The sequence below is a fragment of the Nasonia vitripennis genome, chromosome 4 (assembly GCF_009193385.2).
Source record: "Nasonia vitripennis strain AsymCx chromosome 4, Nvit_psr_1.1, whole genome shotgun sequence".
Classification (NCBI taxonomy): domain Eukaryota; kingdom Metazoa; phylum Arthropoda; class Insecta; order Hymenoptera; family Pteromalidae; genus Nasonia; species Nasonia vitripennis.
The window spans coordinates 15,941,371-15,965,115 of NC_045760.1; the positions used below are offsets into that span (position 1 = coordinate 15,941,371).

A 23,745-nucleotide genomic window follows, 5' to 3' on the forward strand; every position below is an offset into this window, starting at 1 on the left:
GTAATTAAAACAATGATTTGATTGTGACAAATATAACTGTGGCAGTGTGGCTATCAGATTTTCAAATTTGATAAGTCCAAAACAGTACATCAAATCGGGAATGATATGTGTTATTTAAGTGTTATTGTGGATTTTTCATCAGTTTGTAGAAACGCAAAGGATTTAGCCCACCTGAATAAATTTAAATTATTATTGTCTTTGTAAAAAGAACACGCGCGTTTTTTTATCCGTTCCTTTGTGTGCACACCTGCGAGCACAAGACTACTTTTTGCTGGTTGTTTTCACTTACGTAAGGAAAGTCGAATAAAATTTACTTTAATGCAACTATTAACTAAGCTGTTGCTATTCATACTAGCTTGTATGACTAACATTTACTCAGGAATCGCAGTTTAAGTTCTAAAAGAAAGATATTCTCGACAGACACTTGAATTTTGTTAGCTTGCATGAGAACGTTTATATTACGAATCAATTGAATAATTCAGATTTATTTATTATATAAAGAGCGTTCAACACACACTACTTCGTTACATTACAATATATATCAGGTTGTAAAATTGAGCGTTACTGTAAAAATTAGCACAGCAAAAAGCTTTGAAAATACAACAAAAAATTATACGTGGGTATATATAAAATGCAATCCATATTTATTTATTCATCCTCAACTTTTCTAATCCCAGCTTTATCTTATGGTCTAAGCTGGCTGATGATCCACGGTACGTATTCGCCGACCTTCGTGTAAATGCCAGGCCAACCATCATTTTGACAACTATCTTGAGGCGGATGGGTAAGAGAAAGAACGCCAAAGGCTGTAACTCTTTTCTGTTGGTTTGGACGCTCTTCGATGCCCATCATCGGTCCACCCAGATCGCCAATGCATGCCTTCTCCGTTGGCTGTATGCCGGCACATACTTGATACTCCGAAAGATTAATACCTTCGGATTTGTATTGGTTCGCACACTTAGTCGGGTTAGCCAATGTCAAATAAGACATGTACTTGAGGTTTGTTCCTTCAGCCAGAAGATTTTTACTCCAACCAGAAGTGTAATACCTTGATGATAAAAAAAGAATGTATAACATTATCCTTATTCAAAGAGAGTATTCAAGTTCATTCATCACTGGTCATCAATACCTTTGAGGATCCGGATTTTTAAAAGGCAGACAAATCGGTTTAACGAAATCCGTGAATTGAATTTCCTCGACAAGTCTCAGCAAAGCAATATCGTGCAGCCGACTGCGGTCCAAAGGCATAAATCCTGGATAGACGATTTTCTTCTCTATCGCGATGTCGATAGGCTTGTTGGCACAGAAGGTCGAATTATCAGGGCCATCGGGCAGACAGTCGATTTTTGATGAAGTGTCATATTCGCCGAAACGCACACCGCTCATCTTCCACGTGGGGTTGAGGTCGTTGACGCAGTGCGCGGCCGTCAGGACGTAGCGGTTGCTTATGAGAGATCCACCACAAGCGTATAATTTGCCATCCGCTATTAATAAAAGATTATGGTTACGAAAGATTTAGTTTTTTTTTTTAACGTATCGTCATTCAACATCAACAAGAGCATATAAAGTACATATTAAACTTCGTCGTGTATTAAATGTATACTTTGCGTGCATTATATTGATATGAAATATTATTGTCTGATAAAAGTAACAATTTTAAAAAGTTTTTGCTTTGTAAAAATAGTTTATTGTGCAACTTGGGGGGGGGGAGGGAATTTCACCCGAGGTAGAAATTACCCCCCCCCCCCTTGTTGCACACTGTACTGTTTTTGACAAGTCCCTGTAAAGACCCGTTTTCATGCATATAGAGTGAATGGTAAGTTGCGCATTTTGAGTCGTAAACCACTCTCTTTCAAAAAATATCAATATTTTACAAAAATTTTCAAAAATTTTCAAAAATTTGATTATTTTTGAGTGTTTATGAGTAGCGGGAGGGAATGATTCCCTCCCGCACGCTCGAAATGAGCAGCTTGCCATTCACTTTAGAGGCATGGAAACGGGTCTTTTTTATGCACGTCTTAAGAAAAGTAAATTAATGTACTCACGAGTATCGTATGCTATAAGTGTTATCCAAGGAAAATCATCAAACTCAGTACGGTTTCCAAAGAAGTGTTTGAAAGATAAAACACGACCGCATTCTTCAGGTAGTAGCTTAGCTTGCTCTTTAACTATAACATCTGTATAAGATTCGGTAGTTGTTGCACCACTTGTCGTTCTTGTATGTTTAGCAGTAGTAGTTGTAGCAGAAACTGATGGTGATGTAGATGCCTGGGTTGGCGGCACGCTAGTACTAGTTACAAAAGTTGTATGTCCCGCGGGGACTGAGGATGTAGCCACATTTGGTGTATTTGTAAAACCAACGTGAGGAGTTGTAGTTGGTGCACTTTGTATACCTTGAGTTGTTTGCATCGGTAGCTTAGTGGTGGTTAATGGTTGTGAGTGTTGCGGTGGCTTCTGTCCTGGTTTCATAGTTTTTGATGTGACGATCGGTGATTTTGTTGTTTTAATCGTGGGTCTATCTGCGTCATATTCTTCATCAAACTTTGGTGATGGATCGTTCAAAGCATCATCACCCAATTTTTTACCAGGGCAACAAACCAAAGGCTCGACTTGTATAAACCCACAAGTTGATTTTTGGATGATTGCAATGGCATCCTTATGATTCATCTTTGCTCTTTTCGATGTCATAATCATCTCTAACAATTCATCGCATGTCGATAGAAGGATGCAAGCCCCGGCAGAACCATCGTGTGCAGTGCAATTTTCACCTGCATCTGAAATATTAGATAGTTTACATGAAATAACAAAAACGAATTCAAATCATTGTAGTACCGATTATAAATAAATATTTTGCACTCACCGGCATTGACGTTGTTGAGAAGGAAGAGCGCCGAAAAGATGATTACGACGCTGAGATTCATGTTCACACTAGCATTGAATTAACACACCTTGCTCAAATTGTGAACTTTCCTTATAGGCGAAACGTGTGTCGTTTAAAAATTTTTCGATGAAATTCATTTAGCTTTATTTGTACGGCTGACGCTTATCAGAAACGTCACGACCCATTCATAGCCTTGAATATTGTAAAAGGACATACTCTCTTACTTTCGCGACTTCTGCGAAGCAGTTTTCAAAATAAAATAATTAGCAGCTGTGAATCTGTAAAGACTATTTTGATAGAAAGAATTTCAGAGTATAAGTATGATTTTGCGAAACACGCCTCAGAATATAAAACAGGAAGAGGGAATTTTTTCAAAAATAGATCCTGATGATTATCGATAATGACTAATGCTAAAAAACATTTGTCCGCAGTATTTAAACTGTGAACTTATCATCATTCCCGTTGAGTTCCTGTCCTTGCCGATGAGATATCACCATTAAACAGAGCATTAATATTTATTGTATGTTCACGTAAGTTATAAATAGCACGAATGTAGTACAATTTTTCGAAACCAACAAATGATTCTTTCATATATTTTTTAAATATGCATTAACTTGTATAACTTTCTTTCCATATTTGTAACCTAAGATATTTAATTATTACATAAATTCTACATACTTAATTCACTGTTCTAGCATAATATGTAGCTTATTACATTTTCTTTTAACAATTAAATTTAGATAAGTTGGGAATTTTAGAAGTAGGATTTTGAAATATGGAATGTGATAGCTAAATTTCAGTATGATATTTTACTAATATATTTAATTATTTTTTACAGTTTTAAATTATTAAAACAATTCATTTATATAGTTTAATGTCTGTAAAAGAAAACAAATACTCTTTCTTCATTCTAAGCAGTCTTCCTCTGAAAGCTCCTAAGGCCGAAGCTTGCTGAAAATCCAGGGCAAGTAATCGTGAACTTTAGTGTAAACTGCGGGCCAGCCCTGGAGTCCGCAAGGCGAGTGTCCAATCGACACAACTCCATCGACAACCCACTTGTTAGCTTTGCCTATTTCTTGGACCTGCTTCATGAGCGGTCCACCTGAGTCACCTTTACAAGTGTCTCTACCAGCAATACCACCAGCGCACATCTGACCATCGCCGAGGATGATGTTTCTGGTATAGTAGGTGTGCCTGCAAGTGTTGAAGTCAGCGTAGGGCAGGCGAACCTTAAGCTTGATGTCGGAGCTGGCCTTCTTCTCGATTTGTCCCCAGCCAGCGGACCAGTAAAGCCTACTGACATCGCCACTGGTTGGCAGACAGATTGGCTGGACGTATCGCGTTGTCTCGACGTCACGATCCAAGCGGAGTAGAGCGATGTCGTTCCTGAAGCGCTCGGGATTCATATAGTCCTCGTGAATGATCTCTCGCTCGACAGGAATCATAAGGACGGGATCGGCACAGGTCTGCTCGCCGTTGCCTTCGTCAATGCAGTCGGGGTCGGTTCGCATGTCGTTCTCGCCGAGTCGGACGTTACGCAGACGCCAAGTTGACGGTATAGCGCGAATGCAGTGAGCCGCAGTAAGGACGTATCGTTTGGTGATCAGGACTCCTCCGCAGGCAGTTATCGTGCCCTTTGCTGAAAATTTCGGATATTTTTATTTTTCCTTTCGTCGAAATTTTATCAATGTTATAAAATGAAGAAATCATTTTAATAATAGCATCGCGAGAAAAACTATATTAAAGATATCGCAACAATGCGTGTTACAAGGAAAACTTGTTCTAGTGCTAATGATTGCATAACTTGCCGATAAATTATTTCACTTTGAAATACTTTCGTACAATTCATCTGTTGATCTACATTTGACAAAGATATGCAAATAGCGATCATTATGCATAGTTTGACGATTTTTTTAACAGTCGACAATGTGTTTTTTTTTTCATCAATGCAGTTAAAAAACATCAGATGCTCGCAGCTGTTAATTGAGTGTATGCCAAATTCAAGCAAATTTTCGGATAAGTATAGTATCTGCCAAATACATCATTTTTATGGGCACATGTGGTAAAAAAAGATTAACGATTGTTTTATATTATTGGCATCCGAAGCAATGACGAAGATTCGAAACGCAATATATTCCCTTACCATGAGCGTATTCCAAGACGGCCATCCAAGGAAACTCATCCAGTTCAGTTAACTCCCCCCCAATTATCCTGTTAGCATAGTCCTCGCCGCACTTGCTCGGCAGCAACTGCAGCGGATTCTGGAATGACTCGTTTGGATCGTCACTCTTTTCTTTGCTCGACTCATGTCGCTTGTCATTTTCTTCATTGAAACTATGCCTGTCGTCGGCGTCGTCTTTAGGACAGCAAACCTTTGGATTTGCGCCCTCAAAACCACAGGTACTCTGAAGGAGGAATTTCAATGCGTCGGGGTGTCTTATGCCCTTATTCTTGACGATGTTAAAGACGTACTGGCAATCTTCAATCATTAGACAGTGACCCTGCTGCTCATCAGGCGTTGTGCAGCTTCCCTCGTTACGATTATCTATTACGAAGTCACCGTCGCAAGCTAAAGTACACAAATTGTTTATAGTTCATAAAAGTTTGCTTTTTGCAATTTTGTTTTAAATTAAAAAAAAGTAATAGTATCCAGGAAAGTGAATTTTTTGTGTTATTTCCATGTGTAGTAACGACAATATATCTATATTTTTCTAATAAATCTAACTTGTAATCCAATAAGGTGGTTTCTTAATTTATTTGTCCGATTTGCTAACGTGCATATTATCAATTCACAGGAAACTATTACATCACAATTATACTTTTACAAACAATCATATGTTTAGTAAACTTACCGGCAAAATGAATATCTCCGCAAATGCTCGCGAGGAGCAATAAGGCATTCCGTGCGTTAAGCGTCATTGTTTCAGCTCATATGTGACTCGTCATTAATCAGATCGAGCTTTTTTCAGAAGACATTGGCAATCCGTCGTGTCGAAGATACGAAGCCAGACTGCCAGCTGCAAAAGGTGGTGGTGGCAGATCGAAAAACGCGCCTATTTGCCGTCGAAGTTTGCAAACGAAGCAGCTCTGTTTATTCCTCCGCGACGCTCGTCACGACTTTAAAGTTATTTCCCGCCCCGACGCGGGTGCGCCCATAGACATAAGAGAGATAGACTGCGTGTGTAGGTTTGCAAAAGTGGCACCCTATTAGAGAAAGACAACATACCTTCTTTCCATATACCAAGCATTGATAGAAGGTATGGTGTCTTTGTCTTACACATTGACATAAGAGAGTCTGTCTTTCTCTAACAGGGTGCCACTTATGCTAACCTACACACGCAGTCTATCTCTCTTATGTCTATGGGCGCGCCGCGGAAAACCGATCAGATTTCTCTCGTGCTTGACGAAAATAACCCTTTACGATAGTGCTCTTCCTGCGCATGGATGACCCCCTGCGCTGTGATGCTTTCTCTGAAGGATTCCGCATTTGCTGACAAACGATTTCTAACTACTAAGCTTATACAGCTAGCGTTGACGACGTTTTGTCTGCTACATAGATCATCGCTACGATGTATGGCTAAACGTCTTACTAATTGTATTAGGTGATAGATAACGTTTGTTGTGACCTTGATTATACCGAAAAAATTAAATCTACAGGCCTGTCATCATCTATAATACACGTCGTATATATTATATCTTCTAAAGTTTTCCTCTGCCTTTTACATAGCTCAATCAAAAAAAAAAAAAAAAATGTTTTAAACAATCATTCATGCAAAATGCAGCAGCTGCTGTAAACATACTGACTTTTTAAAGTCTTTGTTTAATCGTGTCCAACGAATTGCGTAATTTGTAGAGTACACAATGTTAATCGAGAATTATGAATTAATAAAGGTCATTATAAATACAGCCTTACTATATGAAGTTTGGATTATTAGAATACACTTAATGTAATGTGATCTAGTATATGAATAATTTTTCGTCTCAAATTCACACACATTTTTTCAAACAAAAGGAAATGAAAGAAATACGTTTGGAGAACTTTTCAATTCGAACAGAATCGTAAAATAAAATTCAAAATGATTTGAATAGATCAATATTTACAGACAGTTGAAACAGAGGAATTATCCCCGAAGTTCGAGAAATATGTTATTAAAGATTTAATTAACGTACTATCAAAATTAATATTACAGTATTATTTTGATTTGTATTCAATTTATTATCATTACCATTTGGAAAAATATTACATTAATATTGCAATTTAGCACACCACATAATAAATTCTAAGTATTCAATTATTTTTTCTCTTTAATTTCAATCTTGCCGATACATCAATGTTATCAGTATCTACTCTTATTTCTGAATCTACGGTCACAGAAAAAACTAAACAAAACATCAGAAACACGTTCTCCAGCACCGGATCATGGACCGCGATCGATCTAACACTCATGCAGGCATTATGAGAAAGGTTCTTGCTACTCATCCTCGAGGATCCTTGTATTAATTAATAAAGCGAGTAGAGAAAGAAAGGAGAAGCGCGATACGCATGCCCAAACAGAATTAAGCCGAAGAATAAATAGGGCGAAGGCATCAACGGATACCAATAAGATGTAAGGGAAATAAAAGGCGCGTGGGGGGTTAGTGATGCGAGAATATAAGAATTCAAAAAATAAATCAAATAAGGTGATAATATATTGCTGGATGCGTATAAAGCAGAAATGCCTGAAAGGTGCAAATACATAAGTGACACGGCGCTCGATAGTCTCAAGGTTCGAGATGATCGAGGATCCAGAGCAGGTACTCGGATATCTTGGTGTAGACGCCCGGCAGATTGGTCTCCCCGCAGAGCTTAGCACCAAAGGAGACAAGGCCGATGATGTAGTAGCGCGGTCCGATGTCGCTATCCACATCGACCTTCATGAGGGGTCCACCCGAGTCGCCACCACAGGAGTCCTGGCCGACCTTGCCACCAACGCACATCTGCTGCGAGCTCACGGCTGAAACCCGTCGGTAGCCACTTTCGCAACGAGCGTTCTCAACTACCGGCAACTTCACCGTCTGTAGCATCGTACTCATCTGAGGTTCGTCTATCAATTTTATAATACATATAGAGAAATATCAGATTTCGTAACAATAAGACATACATACATTATTAAAATTAACGAACAATATTATACATACTTATATCGTAAATGCCCCAACCAGCCACCTCAGCGGTTTGTCCAATAAAATTTTTTTTCAAAAGTTTTTCCTTCATCATACAAATTGGCTTTACGAATTCTAAAAATATATCCGTGCATTAGTTTTCATCCACTTATAAAAATAAATTTTAAAAACTCCACTATCAGGTAGGATTCCCTTACGGCGTTCATACTCACCGGTAAATTTGATCTTTCTATTTAATCTTATGAGCGCTATGTCATTGCGTAGTTTAGGCGTATCGTATTTTTCGTGAAACATTATTTTGGCTGGTTCGAATTCCTCGTAAGGATCGTTGCAAAACGAGTTCTCACAATCGGGATTTGTATCCGTATTGTGCTCGCCTAGCCGAATCTTCGAAACAAGCGTGCTAGATATTAATTCATAAGTTTTGCAAATTATTAACTGTTATTGAAAATTTTCAATACCGTTCCGAATGTAAAAAATAAGTTGTTTACTTGTTAGATAAATGCGTAACGCAGTGGGCAGCAGTTATGATGTAGTATTCACTGATGACTGAACCACCGCAGCGAAACGTAACTTCCCTTTCATCTTCCGGTACATCCTTTTTTACATATCCAATCCTAGCGATCCACGGGTAGGATCCCATGGACGCATTTTTACCGCCAATGATACGATCGGCATACGATAATCCGCATTGATCAAAATTCAAAAGTTTCCAATTTGGATGTGACGTTACAGTGTTTAAACTTTCTTCAATAAACAAAAATAATATATTAAAGTGTAATTATTTAGAAACTTTTTTTCTTGCATTCATTCAGTCTACGTAAATTTTGAAGGTACTTGAGTTTACGATATTACGTTTCTTAAACGTAATACCAGAAAATTAACAAATATGTTTACACAAATTTCCACCTTTTGAGTTAGGTTGACCAAAATTTAACTGGGGTTGAACAAAGAGAATCCAAGCCAATAATCGATTCATTTTTATACAAACTTAGCAAATATTGATGAAAATTGGTTTAATTAAACTTTTACAAAAGGATTGAGCTTGAAGACGTAGAAAAATCAATCACCACTGACCTCCACTTTGCGTCTGAGCTGGAGTTTGACTGCCAGCTTATCTGAGTTACTGTTGCTTACAATCGTTACGGCTATTACTTATTTACAGCGCGACGTCTATAAAGATTGCAAATACACTCTCTCAGTGAAAATTTTTCTTTTCACATCAACTAGCTATAATGAAAAGACTACACGAAAATCTGAATTGTTCAAATATTATATTTTTCATTTACATACAATAAAAAAGTGAAATACGCTCCATTGATCAAATTTTTAGGATAATCGCCTTCTTTAAATTTAAATAGCCAAATTAAACAACCTAAAGCTTTTGCTTTTCCTTCTTCGCAGCTTCCGCCACTGCCTCTAATCTTTCATGTTCTGCAATTAATGCTTCCACTTCATTTGCTGGCAGGATTCTCGTTTTCGTCTTTCCGTCAGCACGCGTCAATGTTGCCATTTCCACTGCAAATAAAATTGTTCATGTAGGCTAGTTTCATTTTCCTGTACTGTCTATTAGAAATTTGTTTTATTTACCTTTGTCTGCTGAGAGCTTATTCATATCCAATGTCTTAGACATAACTTTAATTGCAAGTGCCATAGCATCTTTCAGCGTCATTTCTCCTTCTTTATATTCTTGTTTCAATGAAGAAACGGCAGCTGCAGAGTTGTTGCCAATGCAAGTGGCTTTCCATCCACCATAATTACCACTAGGGTCAGACTGGTAGAGCTGATAACCGTAGTGACGATCCCAACCCATGTACAAAATTGATACACCGAAAGGCCTTTTACCACCATATTGTGTATAAGCTTGCTTAACATCACAGAGCCATGAAACCAACTGTTCACAAGGAATTGTTTCTCCATACTGAAGAAGGTATCGTTGACCAATGAGACGTAACTCATTTGTCAAAACATTTGCATCTGATGTTATACCAGCTACAGAACATACTACATCTTCATTGAGCTTATAGATTTTCTCAGAGAAGAATACTTCATCAAGAAGTTTGTTTGTATTCCTTTTTTCAGCTGCCAACAGGATACCATCGTTGGCCAAAATACCGAGGCAAGTTCCAGCATGACTTATAGCCTCCATGGCATACTCCACCTGGTACAAACGACCTTCTGGAGAAAATATTGTTGTGCGAGTATCATATCTGCGAGCCTGTGATAAAAATATTAAAGGATATAAGTTATTTCATTTACATACATTGTAATATTATAATAGTACAATCCAGCTCTGAGTGCAGTGGAAAATATGAATCTATTGATAAAAAGCATTCTTTCAAGTTTTGTATTTATGCAATCGAGTAATCGTGCATATTTAAGATTAAGTAATTTTTATACACATAGCAAATCTATTTTAAAATATAAAAGATGAATAAAATACTAGATGACAATGCATTTCTCACATAACCTATAATGATTTACTTTGAGTAATATAATGAACCTATCAATAACTTAACAAACAATGAAGTTGAATTCATAACGTAAAATAAAGATTCATCTTACCATTTTGTATAAAAAACAAGATGCGAAACTTCTATAAATTCACTTTCCACAACTCCGGCGAATACTCTGTGCAATCTTTGTCTACAAACCAAGTGAAAAGCGGGTTTGTAGTTGGTTGTACCGACTGGAGAGTGGCGACAATACCGACCCATCAGCGAGCTGAGATTATGCGGACCAGTCGGCGGGGGCTGTATATCAAATTTGAAAAAAAAAATTGACTAAATTTATATGGCATGTTTTAATTTCTTTTCAATGTTTTTAAATTAAAACATATACCTATTATTAAAATAAAAATTTCCAACGTTACTTGTTATTTTCTATATTAATCGTAATAATATACGAAAAATGTTGATAATACATTTTGCTATTTATAGGTATCTTAGCAATTAATCAGAAAATTTCTTACTAAAAAATTATACTGTAGTCTTATAATTATAATATAGCTATAATCACAGAAATTTTTGGTGGTGGTAGAGGAGAGACGAACCATTGACTATATATACCAATGATAGACCAATAAAACGGCAGAGACTACTCTATATATATATATATATATATAGTCTTCCTACGGAAGCGCCTATACGCCTGCACTTATACGAAATAGGCTGATACGCGATCTTCTGTTACGGAAAGGGAAAGGCCTTGCCCTTTCTGCGCATCAGCGCATCCCGCGCATGAAAATTGAAAAGTCAAACGAGAGAAATTTTTTATTTGTTATTAAATTGTTACTTCTATACAATTCTGGAAAGTGTCCGTAGAGAAATTGTGACATTATATTTCTTTTTTAAAATACTTATGATAGCCTGATGACTGTAGTCTTGATTGATATATTTTTTAATTTTCGTTAAATAAAATTCACTGATCATTTCTTAGTTGTTATATATAGTTGTGGAAATCAATGCACAAACACTTATCAAAATAAAGTCACAAATCTATTTTTTAAAGATTAATTTAGATAATAAAAGTAAATGCAACGATCATATAAGGAATTTATTACGTTCATAGGTATACGATGGATCTCAAGATTTTATAATTACTTGATGAAGAGAGAGTCGATGCTCCAGCCTCCAAATATACCCGTTAGCAAATTTCTAGCGTTCGACTTTTCATGCGCGGGATGCGCAGAAAGGGCAAGGCCTTTCCCTTAATTCCGTAGCAGGAAATCGCGTATCAGCCTATTTTGTATAGGTGGCGTATAGGCGCTTCCGTGCGTATAGGCGCTTGCCCGCTTCCTGACTCTTGCATTCAACCAAAACAATCAAGTAGTCTGCACACAATATGTAACCAGCATGCTGCATGTTTGTTCTGACATCTAAGTATAGATGAATATTCAATCAAGTTCAGTGATGCTGATGGTCAGTTTAAAAATAAGTAACGTGATACTCATTATGATTTGTTACTTGTTACGTCCATAACAAATCCACGTGCAATACTTACGTATGATTACGTATCAACAGCGTGTGTATTTACAAAACAGAGGTACACATGTTGTACATATTTTTCTCTCAACTTTCCCGGCAACAATTAATACTTAAACAGTAAGAAAATATGTAACAGTTGATTAGCTTTAACTTTCGTTCTCATTTTATTGCTTTGTGAGAAGCAATATGTTGTAGCACAATAGTAACTACGTGAATATTTATTTCGTAAGTAATAGACCTAACCTCACATTTTCATTTATCTATTGTTTAGAAGGCAAAATGTTACTTTATTTTATAATTCATTAATATTCATTATTAACAGACAAAAGTCTGTAAATAGAGCAGTGAATCATGAGAAGAGCAAGGATTAAAGCTGTTGCCACTGTTCCTGTCCGTCGAAAGGCAGTTCAGGACACTGCAGAAGCAGAAACTAGTAAACAAGATGATGTGAAAGTATTGAAAAAACCATCAGAAGAAAAAAGAGAATCCAAAACTGAACCTACAACTACTGTAGTGGACAACAAAGAACCTGAGAAAACTGATACTAGTTCACTTTTGGAAAAATTAGCTACTTCTCCTGTAATACAAAAAGAAAGCATAGAACCTGTAACCCCCGAAGTTATTAAGCAAACTGATAGTAAAAATGATATACAACCAGTATCGAATGTTGAAGGTACTTGTCATTTTTTTAATGAACCTAAATGCGTATAGAATAGCTTTAAATAATTTCAAAACAAGAATGCTTTAATTTATTTTTTCATTAAAAAGTTTCAGATTTACCAAACAAAACAGTATCAAAGACTGATCCACCTGTAGAAAGTTTGTATTATTCATTAAATAATAATAAATAATTTTAAAAAATAATTATAAAAATATCATTTTATTTAATTTATTACAGGCTCACCAATTAAAACAATACAAGGACGTTCATGTTTTATGAGGCCAACTCCAAGATTGGATGGAGGTGGTAGAATTCGTAGGAATAGTGTACAAGGAAGTGGAGCTAGTGCAAGTGAATCAGAAGATGATAGTAGAAGATCTACATCCATTGCACCGAGTCGAATAAGAAATGATTCTATTCAAAGTTTGAAAGATGGTGGTAGTGGTAATGCAAACAATATTGCAAAATTGAATCTTGGGCAAAAAAGAAGAATGGTTGTATCTGAATCTGCAAGAAAACTAGCAGAAGCCAGAAGAGAATTTCTTCTTAAGCATGAAAACAACCCACCAGATAAAAGTAAATTAACAATGTATGATTTAATTTACTACAATCCTGTTACTAATCCTATGAAGCCAAAACCAGTAACACGGCCAGCTGCAAGAAAAATTTCAGTTTGCTCGTAAGTTTATTATTATCTTACCATCATTATTGTATTACATAAAAAAAACAGATGTATTATCTATTGATTTATTCTTTACTCTATACTTTATATTATCAATTTGTATGAAGTGTTCCAGATAAAACAAAAGACAATGAAGAAGAAACTGTTGATGAACCAACAGAAATTGTTGTACCTCAAGTAAAAGTTGGACCTAATGGTCAGATAATACTTGATGAACAAAGTATTGTGATAGATCAGTATAAAGCTCGAGAAAATATTGATCGCTCAGATATCATTGTGGATGAAGATACCACTGGTAATGGATTTTATAAGAGGCGTAAAAAAAGTAAAGACTGGAACAAGTGGGAAACTGTGAAATTCTACAAAGCTTTAAACACTTATGGTACTGATTTCTTGTTAATGCAAAGCATATTTCCAAAAAGAACAAGGCAAGAACTAAAATTAAAATATAAAAAGGAAGAAAGATTAAATCAAAATTTGGTAGAAAAAGCATTGCAATACCAAGAATTTGATACAGAAGCTTTAGAAAAGGATCTTGGTAAGTATTGAATTATTATTTACAAAACAAAATATTTCTGAGTATTGATAGTTTAATTTTTTTAACAGCTAATGTCGAAGAAAATGAAAGAAAAGAATCAGAGTCAAATAAGAAGTCAAGCAAGAAAGGTACACGCTCTTTAACGAAAAAGAAGCGTCGTAAAAGATGTCGTAAGTTAATCTTTCTTATTATATCATGATCTTATACATTCAAAATTATCTTTTGATTAAGTTACTAAGCACATGTTAATACATTTTCAGAAATTGTGACTAATGAAATAAGTTGTGAGAATGAACTAGATGCGGATACTAATAAAAGCAGTGGCGATGAACAGTCATCTGATGAAAATTCCAGGATTACTATAACAAAAGTTAAAAAACGTACAGTTCCTAAACGTAAAGCAGCAAAAATTAATGATAGTAGCGCTGACGAAAATGCAAAACTCAATTCTGATAGTGAACCAGAAGTGTACAAAGCAAAAGTTACACGTTCTGGACGAGTGTCTAAAAAGCCTAAAAAATTGATAAAATCGCAAAAACCGATTAAAGTTTATGACACCGAAAACAAAGACCAAGCAGAGCAACTATTAGAGAACAACAATGATAAAGAAAATGACAAAGCCAATGTTATTAATGATCCACAAAACAACATATTAATGGAATCTAATGAATTAAATGTAATAGATGGTAGTGAAATTTCAAATGTACAAAATTTTCAAAATTCAGATCAAACCATTGAAATGAGCAACATGGAAGAAAATGAAACAAATAATCAAAGTGAATTGCTTGAAGTATTAAAGGCCAATTCAACAGCTACGTCAAATGTTTTTGACAATATCTCTGAAGATATTCCTAATATGGCTAATTTGAAACCAGGATCTTTAGTTGTTTTGAAAAAAGATTGCATTGATATTCCTGGAAAAACGTATATGCAAGTTTATATTGTTAGCGCTGATTATGATTCTAATAATCCAAACTGCAAAGACAGTCTGTTACCTATTGATCTTTCACCCGATGTCTTAGAAACTGTTACTAATTGTATAAAAGACATCGAGCCAGAAAATGTTTCTTAAGAATTAAATAGATCATAAGAAATATACTGTAAAAAGCTAAGATGTAGCATGGTTTTCGTAATTAAAACTAGATGTAATATTTATCTTTTTATAAGTTGCATTAAAATAACATGTAGACAAAAATTGCATTTTTATAAAGTTATTGCACAATGTGTAAATTTTTATACATAGAAAATATATATTTTTAATTTATCAAAAACTGTGTAATTCTGTGTATTATAATTTATTTCAACTTTTCTATCAAAGGTTTTTTCAATGAACGCATGTATAAATTAACAATCTTAAGATGTCATACGTATTATTGTTATTATAAATTTGAAATTTCCTACCAATCAAATTTATAGTTTTATAAAATATTTACCAATGTGCATACATGAATATTACTATCTCTATATACATATATGTATGATGTGATTTGTACAGTAAGGCTGCGTCCACAATTGAGCGTATACGTTAGGGTTTACGTAGAACATAACGTTTTGGGCAGTACTGCCAATCCACTGTAGCAGACTGCAGTTGAAACTTTTTATCATCAAGAATATCGAATAGTAAAGAGTCATAGAGAACAATTAAACAAAACTACCCATCGATACTTATTTGCAAGACATCAATTCAAAATGGCTTTTCTGAAGATTGAAGCAATATATTGTAAATCAAATTTAACGTCAAAACTATGTTCAATTAATTATAAACTATATGCTGGACAAAATTTTAGCATGAGCAAAATTTCAAGTTATTTTAAAATAAAATACGTATGATTCGTCTTTCAGTTTGAAGCTATTAATCGCTTACTTATACAATGAAGAACCTAATCATACAATCATTGCCTATGCTATTTAATTAATTATAATAATAAATTTTTCATTTGGAAATGTGCGTTATTTTTTATTCTGCTTTCCTTTTTTGAGACAATGGTAGACCTTTTTTTTTTAATCAGAAACTAATTTATTATAATACATTCTCTTACAAAATTTTATAATTTTATTTGAAAAAAGAATTTTACAATTTATTACCATACAATTCAAATTTAAACATTTTTATAGGTTAAATTTTGAGCAGGTGTGTTCCTTCGTTTCAACTACAGTCTGCTACAGTGGATTGGCAGTACTGCCCAAAACGTTATGTTCTACGTAAACCCTAACGTATACGCTCAATTGTGGACGCAGCCTACCTGTATGGCGGCAGGCGGACTATAAGTATAACCATTATCAAAGCTGACAGTGACAGTGTAAATAGACGAATAGTATCAATAAACATAATTCTTTTACTAATACTCCTACTTTCACAACACATGAGCCCTCTAGATTTACCGAAAATACACTATTTTTTATGAATTGAGTATGCATACATTATTCCTGTAAAAATTTTGCCATATTCAAAGTGCAGATTAAAGAATCTAACCTAAAAGTGAATGCATCAAGCAAGTTTTTTAATCAATTTGTAATCTGTAATAATGAAACATCAATTAACTGATGTGAAACCGGCTTCCAATACAAAAGCTGAAGCTGATGAGTCTCTTTTTGAATATCTTCATGGAGAAATGGTTAATTATGTCATTGGTAAAACATCAAATGATGGAAATGTAAGCTTCTATCTAATAATATATAAATAGTTTGTATTGTTATAAATATTACAAGCAACGATGTTGTATATAGGATAAAGAAGAGGATCTTTCAAGTCTGGAATGGATGGGTTTCAGTGTAGGCTATCGGATCATTGAAAGATTAACCAGGGAATGGCCTAGATTTAAAGATGAGTTAGACATCATCAAATTTATTTGTACAGATTTTTGGACTAGTCTATATCATAAACAAATTGATAATTTGCGAACTAATCACCATGGAGTTTATGTGCTACACGATAATGAATTTCGATTATTAGGAAAAATTGGAAAAAGCGGAAGTAAACAATATTTACAAGAGAGCCCACGCTTATTAGCATTTACATGTGGACTTCTCAGAGGAAGTTTAGCAAATCTTGGTATTGCATGTACTGTTAAAGCAGATGTTACTGCTCTTCCAAGTTGTAAATTTAATGTTGAAGTTCAAAGAATATAATTTATTTTAAAAATTAATAGAGTACTTGTTACACATTATTATTTATAAGCAACTGTAAGTTAATTGTTTGATGATTCAATACTGTATATAGCAGAAGGTATTAAAAACTTTAATTTATGTCTAAATTATGTGATATTAATTACAATATTTTTTACGAAAAAAACAAAAAAATGTAATTGCTTTAAAAGATAGTTTGAACCCTATTTTACAATGTATGTACCACTTCCCAAAAATGTTTTTTTTCTCTATTACAAACTAGTTTACACATAGCTATTTATAAGACTTTATTGTTGAATCTTTTTGGAATATTGTGAAGACAGTTAATAGTTTTATTAATAATAATTATGCTTAGAAAAATTTGTTTACTATAAATATTTTGTTAAACTATATTATTTTTCTAATTTAACTGTTTTACTTTAATGTCTTTATTTATTACTCTTAGGTACAGGTAAAAGTGTATCTATAAAATTTTTTTTAATTTATTCAGTTTAAATCTTTTGCGCAAGCAACTATATCATAATCCTTGAATTTTAATCTTTATTATTTTTGATGTCATAACTTAAATATTCATTGATGACAATAGCTGAAATTCGGTGTTTAACCGTTTGTTATCAATATAATCAAGCCTCCAAAATTTGGTTATACATAATGTAAGGGATGAAAAAAAAGAAAGTAATTGGAATTCCACCTTAAAAAAAAATTTTATGTAGAAGATGGTTATAAAATTGTATCCATTAAAAATTAGTACAAAACATCAGTCTGTAAAAAATCACTGTATATATAAAATCAAACCATAAATACATGATACAAATTTTATAGGATAATCAATGCTTAATGCACTAATATTCTATTCAAAGATATTAATGAGGTCCATTGCAAATGTAATCTAAGAGATCGATTTGAGTCAAAATTCCTATAAGAGCACCATTGTTGTGTTCATCTAGGACAACCGCATAAATGTCTTTCTGAAGCATTCTAGATAATCTTCCTAAAGTTGTGGCAGTAGCGACTTTTCTATACTGCTTAATGAGAACCTTTTCCGCTGGATCGGATTCTTTCACTTCTCCAGCAATGAGGCTACTCAGAACTTTATCCAAAGTGATAAAGCCCTTGATGTTGCCTTCAGCATCTGCCATTGGCATTTGGTGGAAACTTCCGTTTCTCAGTATTTTTACTGCTTCATCACATGTAGAACCATTTGAGAGAATAACAGGTTTCTTGAATGGTATTTTAGAAACAGGTAAATCCCACCACCACTTGTTGCTTTCTACTGGTTTGGGGGGATCCTAAAACATTGAATCGTTTTATATTTTCTTTAATTATATATACTAAATCACCATCAAAATGCGTAAAATATGGCCTTTCAACTCGTTCATAAAGTAAAAAATGCGATAGTAAAGTCAAAAATGTATGCACTATCTGATTTAAAAAAATAGAGTTATACGCAATAACGCGTGCGCAAATCAAGCGATCCATATAAACTGGTGATTTGCCAAACTACACCCGTGCAAGAACCGCCTTCTTTGCTTTATAATTGTATATTATACGATATTTGTTTGTTTTTGAAAACACTTGATCTTATTCTCACCAAGAAATTTCTAGATTCCATCCACAAATCGGAAACAAATTTCGTCATATAGTTACGGATTCCATCTGGCAGAAGAACGACGACTCGCTTGTCTTCTGGCAGACCCTTGGCAATTTGAAGTGCTGCGTATAAAGCAGCACCACTGCTTCCGCCACAGAGTAATCCCTCATCCTTTATAAGCTGCCTGGCTAAGTGGAATGAGTCAATATCTTTCGTTTTGACCCAAACATCTACAACGTTGCGATCCAAAACGGTAGGAACAAAATCGTATCTAAAATAGAAAATTCATAATTTAGTTTAGGTTTTACTCGAATCATAGGAATTCAATTTATAAAACTGAACAAACCCTATGCCTTCTACATCGTAAAACTGCACTGCAGTATCATTCAATTCGGCGGGCTCTGCTAGTAAACTTCCTTCTGGATCTACGGCAATAATTTTCGTGTGAGGCGATAATTCTCGTAGTTTTCGGCCAATGCCACTGATAGTTCCCCCGGTTCCTGCTCCAGCAACCATGTAATCGATTTTTCCTTCTGCCTGCTCCCAAATCTCAAGTGCAGTCGTGTCGTAATGAGCCAAAGGATTCCCCGAGTTCGTATACTGGAAACCGCAGTATTATGCAATAATTATCATCTCCGATTTTATACTTCGATTATACACATATATATATATATATATATTCTTATTTTATCAAAGAAAATCACCTGATCTAAAATAACGCTATGAGGAATTGTCTTTTGAAGCCTTTGAGATGTTGCAATGTGTCCTTCGGGGCTGTTCCATGCGGCTTCGGTAGGAGTACGTACGATTTCGGCGCCTAAGGCGCGAAGAGTATAGACCTTCTCATTAGACATCTTCTCCGGCATAACTATGATGCACTTGTAACCTTTGACAGCCGCTGCCATCGCCAATCCTATTCCAGTATTTCCACTTGTTGGTTCAATGAGTGTACAGCCAGGCTTCAAAATTCCCTTTGCTTCTGCATCTTCAACCATTCTGAATCCAATGCGATCTTTCACTGAACCTCCAGGGTTCATAAATTCGCATTTAGCGACTGAAATAATTTGTTAACGTGAAATTATTTTCATATTTTTTAATTCACGCGTAGTTAAAAAAAAATCTTACACATTTGACACTTAATGCCATGAGCTTTTGGAATCTTGTTAAGGCGAACAAGTGGCGTCTGTCCAATAGTATGCAAGATATTCGGCAATAATGTATTCCTGTCCATTTGCCTAAAACAGATATCGGGAAATGTTATTGTAAAAGTAATACAAAATTATCTTGTTGTCCCCGCTGATACACTTGCTTAAACAAGCATAATACGCAAATTAAAAATTATCGCAATGTTTTTAATTTTACCATTAAACCAATGACAATAATAATTGCTGCAGTAAAGCGCTGATATGATTATCGATAACGTCACATTTGCGAGTTTGCGTACAAATTAAAGTGAAGAATTATGTAATCAAAATCGATAACTATTAATCACTTAATAAGAATATTCTCTCAAAATAAGATGAGATATTCAAGTCCTCGATAAAATTAAGAAACACTCATATTAGTATATATCTTACAACACGATAACATCGACGAACAACGATAATAAAAGGGTATTTTTTCCGCATCTCCATGTACAAACAGTCAGTCATTAACGCAATACGTGCAAATAAATGTCATGCTTGTTAAAAACATGATTTCGCACACGTGTGCGCATCTACAGCCGTGTTTTGGAGATTCTGCGAAACAAGACCGAACTTCAAGTCAAACGTCCTTTGCGCTATCGGCTGAGATTTGTATCTCGTCTTATTCTCGTTATTTTGATACGTAAACAAGCTAAGCATTCGGCTATTTCTGCTCGGCCATGTGTGGTCGACGAGAACATCACCGCCATCTCGATAAGGAAATTAGAAAGCCGCCCATGGATACGCCTGTAGTCGCATGGTTATCCGGGAGCAATTGATGTTACTCGCCCCCCCCCCCCCCAGTTCAGCCCGCAAATATGTATATACACAAATAAAAAAAATACTATTGGATAGATCTGAATTTGCTCAGTCCACCCACGTTATTATTTTAATTTGCCCCCCCTTGGTCTTTATAGGAAAAATCAAAATAAAAAATTGAAATATTTAAAACTTTGTAATACTTTTATCTCTCTAAGCGAGTATAATAACAGAATTTTAAATATGGCAAAAAATTGCTCAGGGGCTATTTCAATTTGCCCTGCAGCCAAATATCAAAAATATTCAATTATTATTAGAGAATTCCGACATTTCAACACGTCACTGAGACACTGAAGCATAATCGAATAGCTATAGTAAGGGCGAGCAAGAGAAAATCAAAGACATTCCAAATTTTTATATAAGTTTGAAGAAGTCGAACAAGGAGGAGGTGAAAACTTGGTTTAGTAATATTATTATTGAGACATGTGCAAAGTAAATCGATTATATTATTATAAGCGTGAGTGAATTTGAAAAGTTTTCTGGTATTGGACACAACAGCGAACCATGCGCAGAATAGTGACGCAGTTGCAACGAAAAATCTGTAATGTCGGAATTCAGGGAGTTATAATCTGCATTCGTTTTTCTATTTTTTACATAATAATAATTGAATATTTTTGATATTTGGCTACAGGGCAAATTGAAGTAGCCCCTGATCAATTTTTTGCCATATTTAAATGTCTATTATTGTGCTCGCTTAGAGAGATACAAGTATTCCAAAGTTGTAAATATTTCAATTTTTTATTTTGATTTTTCCCAAAAAAACCAAGTCGGGGCAAATTAAAATAATAACGTGGATGGACTGAGTAAATTCAGATCTATCCAATAGTATTTTTTTTATTTATGTATATACATATTCGCGGGCTGGACTGGGGAAGGTGTTACTCGACAAAACTTTCTGCAAATCGCAAACACGTGGTCCTACAGTCGTATTTGCTTTCAAAATTAGCCGGGGCTTGCAACCGTCAAATTTCAAATATTTCAATCATCACGAATTCCTAATATCATACCTACTCATCTATCAACACTTCAACTGACAGCTGTGTTTAATTGTTTTTGCTCACCTTTATTGCATCAGGTGGCAAAAACTTAAAAAATATTTCCTTTCGTCGACAATTCGTCTGTTTGAACGAGGAAACGTCGTCGCTTGTTTAGCATATATAAAAATATATTTCATTGAAAATATGAGAGTCGGCTAGCTTGTAATGTCTGTATATTATATTCGTGCACAAATAAGATTTATAAAAACGTATGGAACAGACATATCGAAAGACTCACTTGCTCCGATCCGTATGCGGACTGTCCGTACTATTCAGCTTCCATGTGCAGCGGCTGGGGTTATCAGGTCTGATCAATTCCATCTCCATGTTGTTCTCTATTATCTTAGTTAACTGGAAATTTAAAAAAGTACTATTACCGTTAACGAGTGATTTTGTTACAAAGAATTTTGAAATGGAGCTAAGAGCCGCAGAAGCCGACTACCGACGAGTCGCACGGATGCGGGCATGCGGCCGGATTGCTGCTGATCTAATGGCTGTTCACGCCAGGCGGAGATCGCCTGTTGTACATGTATATATATATATATATATATATATATATATATATATATATGTGTGAGTGTGTGTGTGTGTATTGTAATGTCGCTGAAGTCACTATAGGTTGATGTCTTCACGAACGCGCGTATGGCGACGCGACGCGGGATCTTTGAACATTACAATGAAAGTAAAAATGCTTCTTTGTCTGCGACAATGCTTATTAGTATTAAATAAAATACCACAGATTCTTTTACGTTAAATAAGAACTTCAGTGCGATCGACGGGCTCACACTGGCGTTGATTCTCTCTTGGTGATCTTCGGCTTCATTGCAGACTAAGTCCAAGAGACTGTGATGTGATGTCTCCACTTCCAAGAGAATCGGTTAGTATAAAATGAAATTGTTTGTGGAGCCGTTGTACTTATGCTATACACGAGAGAAGGCATAAATATTGTATCCCGCATTGCTAAACCTTGTACAGTGCTGACTTCCACTTATTACGCAATAATTGTGCACTCAGGTTTTCGAATTCGAAAATATTCTGCAGTTACAGGTAAAAGAAAACTGAATAAATAACGGTATGTATGATAAAATTAGGTATTTATATTCGATAATACAGTAGTAACATTAACAGCCACGAAATCAGGTGTCATTAGACTCAATAGCTCAAACAAATGTTGTATAAACATTGTAGAAGAGTAACTAGCTTTATAGAGTCATAATCTGAATCGAAATTCAGGACCTTGAAATAAGTATATGGGGTCTACTGTTTATAATGCATTTCGCGCATCGCCCACATAGCCTGTCGAAAGGTACACTTAAACTGAATATATATAAATAACAAAATCTTATCAAAAGAAGAGTTAATGATTATGTAAAACTCAAAATTTAACCTATTAACAACACTAGCCATGAGAATATATGAGAAATTATTCGTGAAGTCGGACACTTCTTGGCCTAAAAATGAAAGTATTGGATTAAGTTTTTTTGGTTCGTTATTCGCTCCGTGCAATCCATTGGAGGGGAGGGCTGGCACTGATGTCGCTTTTAACATGTAGTCTTATGGGAAAGTCTTATGGTTACGCTCGTGGTGTCCGCTCGTACTATTTTTTGTACATAAGACTTAGAGACTGTCTCGGCGCACGTCAGCGCGTACGCGGAATAAATATTTCGCGTACGCTTCACCGGAAAATGTTTCGCGTACGATACAGAGCTTTTTGCGTACGCTACAGAGCTTTTTGCGTACGCTACATATATTTGACTTGTGGGGACTATTACCTTAGCACAATGAGTGATTATTGCTTTAGCACAATGATAGTTGTGCGAGCACTTTTATACATACACCGTGTTTTAAAAATCACTAAATTGTATAATAGATACAGATATACAGTGAAACATAAAAAAATGTATACTTGTCAGACACCTTGGTAGAGAAGCTGCATGTTTTAAGTAGATTCAAAAGTGCTCTTCATTGTCCGGTACTAAAGAAAGTCTGAAGTAGTGAATGCTGATTTATAATTTTGGTCTTCGAAGTTGTATTACACCTAATCGAACTAATATCACACAATTGCTTAAGTGAAGAT

The 23,745-nt window shown here is 35.1% G+C and overlaps 7 protein-coding genes across 10 annotated transcripts; 2 read left to right on the forward strand and 5 right to left on the reverse strand.

Annotated features, from left to right (window-relative positions):
• Window positions 1–469: 469 nt before the first annotated feature.
• Window positions 470–3,286, reverse strand: LOC100115421 (serine protease easter). The gene is made up of 4 exons (XM_031929903.2): window positions 2,861–3,286; window positions 2,046–2,774; window positions 1,130–1,484; window positions 470–1,048 (listed from the first exon to the last, which is right to left on the reverse strand). Exons 1-4 carry the CDS (start codon window positions 2,919–2,921, stop codon window positions 685–687), a joined length of 1,509 nt encoding a protein of 502 aa, XP_031785763.1. The 5' UTR covers window positions 2,922–3,286; the 3' UTR covers window positions 470–684.
• Window positions 3,287–3,675: 389 nt separating this feature from the next.
• LOC116417270 (CLIP domain-containing serine protease 2-like) lies at window positions 3,676–6,008 on the reverse strand. Its single transcript, XM_031929709.1, has 3 exons — window positions 5,734–6,008; window positions 5,025–5,450; window positions 3,676–4,520 (listed from the first exon to the last, which is right to left on the reverse strand). The coding sequence occupies exons 1-3, from the start codon at window positions 5,798–5,800 to the stop codon at window positions 3,817–3,819; spliced, it is 1,197 nt and encodes a 398-aa protein (XP_031785569.1). The 5' UTR covers window positions 5,801–6,008; the 3' UTR covers window positions 3,676–3,816.
• Window positions 6,009–7,080: 1,072 nt separating this feature from the next.
• On the reverse strand, window positions 7,081–9,201 carry SP19 (serine protease 19). Of its 3 annotated transcripts, none has more exons than XM_031928412.2 (5): window positions 8,954–9,201; window positions 8,536–8,791; window positions 8,257–8,447; window positions 8,060–8,158; window positions 7,081–7,965 (listed from the first exon to the last, which is right to left on the reverse strand). In XM_031928412.2, the coding sequence occupies exons 1-5, from the start codon at window positions 9,021–9,023 to the stop codon at window positions 7,643–7,645; spliced, it is 939 nt and encodes a 312-aa protein (XP_031784272.1). In that variant the 5' UTR covers window positions 9,024–9,201; the 3' UTR covers window positions 7,081–7,642.
• A 98-nt stretch (window positions 9,202–9,299) lies between these two features.
• LOC100114544 (proteasome subunit alpha type-4) lies at window positions 9,300–10,797 on the reverse strand. The gene is made up of 3 exons (XM_032599015.1): window positions 10,610–10,797; window positions 9,635–10,262; window positions 9,300–9,562 (listed from the first exon to the last, which is right to left on the reverse strand). The coding sequence occupies exons 1-3, from the start codon at window positions 10,610–10,612 to the stop codon at window positions 9,420–9,422; spliced, it is 774 nt and encodes a 257-aa protein (XP_032454906.1). The 5' UTR covers window positions 10,613–10,797; the 3' UTR covers window positions 9,300–9,419.
• Window positions 10,798–11,821: 1,024 nt separating this feature from the next.
• Window positions 11,822–15,182, forward strand: LOC100115348 (transcription factor TFIIIB component B''). Its single transcript, XM_001600049.6, has 7 exons — window positions 11,822–12,255; window positions 12,353–12,703; window positions 12,799–12,849; window positions 12,929–13,370; window positions 13,481–13,911; window positions 13,980–14,081; window positions 14,172–15,182. Exons 2-7 carry the CDS (start codon window positions 12,382–12,384, stop codon window positions 14,981–14,983), a joined length of 2,160 nt encoding a protein of 719 aa, XP_001600099.2. The 5' UTR covers window positions 11,822–12,255; window positions 12,353–12,381; the 3' UTR covers window positions 14,984–15,182.
• Window positions 15,183–16,112: 930 nt separating this feature from the next.
• Window positions 16,113–17,165, forward strand: LOC100114579 (trafficking protein particle complex subunit 6b). The gene is made up of 2 exons (XM_001600477.6): window positions 16,113–16,565; window positions 16,639–17,165. Exons 1-2 carry the CDS (start codon window positions 16,437–16,439, stop codon window positions 17,038–17,040), a joined length of 531 nt encoding a protein of 176 aa, XP_001600527.1. The 5' UTR covers window positions 16,113–16,436; the 3' UTR covers window positions 17,041–17,165.
• Window positions 17,166–17,503: 338 nt separating this feature from the next.
• LOC100115316 (cystathionine beta-synthase-like protein) lies at window positions 17,504–22,184 on the reverse strand. Of its 2 annotated transcripts, none has more exons than XM_001600025.6 (6): window positions 21,907–22,184; window positions 19,754–19,863; window positions 19,333–19,682; window positions 18,975–19,228; window positions 18,629–18,899; window positions 17,504–18,326 (listed from the first exon to the last, which is right to left on the reverse strand). In XM_001600025.6, exons 1-6 carry the CDS (start codon window positions 21,993–21,995, stop codon window positions 17,901–17,903), a joined length of 1,500 nt encoding a protein of 499 aa, XP_001600075.1. In that variant the 5' UTR covers window positions 21,996–22,184; the 3' UTR covers window positions 17,504–17,900. The 2 variants fall into 2 exon arrangements, with proteins under 2 accessions (XP_001600075.1, XP_031785574.1); XM_031929714.2 differs by lacking the exon at window positions 21,907–22,184 and adding an exon at window positions 20,206–20,362.
• Between the last annotated feature and the right edge of the window lie 1,561 nt (window positions 22,185–23,745).

Coding starts and splice junctions, on each gene's coding strand:
- LOC100115421 (XM_031929903.2), bottom strand. CDS start 2,921: ATGAATCTCAGCGTCGTAATCATCTTTTCGGCGCTCTTCCTTCTCAAC. Junction 2,775..2,860: donor TCTCAACAACGTCAATGCCG/GTGAGTGCAAAA, acceptor CTAATATTTCAG/ATGCAGGTGAAAATTGCACT. Junction 1,485..2,045: donor ACTTATAGCATACGATACTC/GTGAGTACATTA, acceptor TTTTATTAATAG/CGGATGGCAAATTATACGCT.
- LOC116417270 (XM_031929709.1), bottom strand. CDS start 5,800: ATGACGCTTAACGCACGGAATGCCTTATTGCTCCTCGCGAGCATTTGC. Junction 5,451..5,733: donor CGGAGATATTCATTTTGCCG/GTAAGTTTACTA, acceptor TGTGTACTTTAG/CTTGCGACGGTGACTTCGTA. Junction 4,521..5,024: donor CGTCTTGGAATACGCTCATG/GTAAGGGAATAT, acceptor CGAAATTTTCAG/CAAAGGGCACGATAACTGCC.
- SP19 (XM_031928412.2), bottom strand. CDS start 9,023: ATGAATCGATTATTGGCTTGGATTCTCTTTGTTCAACCCCAGTTAAAT. Junction 8,792..8,953: donor TGGTCAACCTAACTCAAAAG/GTGGAAATTTGT, acceptor TGTTTATTGAAG/AAAGTTTAAACACTGTAACG. Junction 8,159..8,256: donor TAGAAAGATCAAATTTACCG/GTGAGTATGAAC, acceptor ATATATTTTTAG/AATTCGTAAAGCCAATTTGT.
- LOC100114544 (XM_032599015.1), bottom strand. Junction 9,563..9,634: donor TAAGCTCTCAGCAGACAAAG/GTAAATAAAACA, acceptor TTTTATTTGCAG/TGGAAATGGCAACATTGACG.
- LOC100115348 (XM_001600049.6), top strand. CDS start 12,382: ATGAGAAGAGCAAGGATTAAAGCTGTTGCCACTGTTCCTGTCCGTCGA. Junction 13,912..13,979: donor AGCTTTAGAAAAGGATCTTG/GTAAGTATTGAA, acceptor TTTTTTTAACAG/CTAATGTCGAAGAAAATGAA. Junction 14,082..14,171: donor GAAGCGTCGTAAAAGATGTC/GTAAGTTAATCT, acceptor ATACATTTTCAG/AAATTGTGACTAATGAAATA.
- LOC100114579 (XM_001600477.6), top strand. CDS start 16,437: ATGAAACATCAATTAACTGATGTGAAACCGGCTTCCAATACAAAAGCT. Junction 16,566..16,638: donor AAACATCAAATGATGGAAAT/GTAAGCTTCTAT, acceptor TGTTGTATATAG/GATAAAGAAGAGGATCTTTC.
- LOC100115316 (XM_001600025.6), bottom strand. CDS start 21,995: ATGGAGATGGAATTGATCAGACCTGATAACCCCAGCCGCTGCACATGG. Junction 18,900..18,974: donor TACGATGTAGAAGGCATAGG/GTTTGTTCAGTT, acceptor TTTCTATTTTAG/ATACGATTTTGTTCCTACCG. Junction 18,327..18,628: donor TGGAATCTAGAAATTTCTTG/GTGAGAATAAGA, acceptor TCAATGTTTTAG/GATCCCCCCAAACCAGTAGA.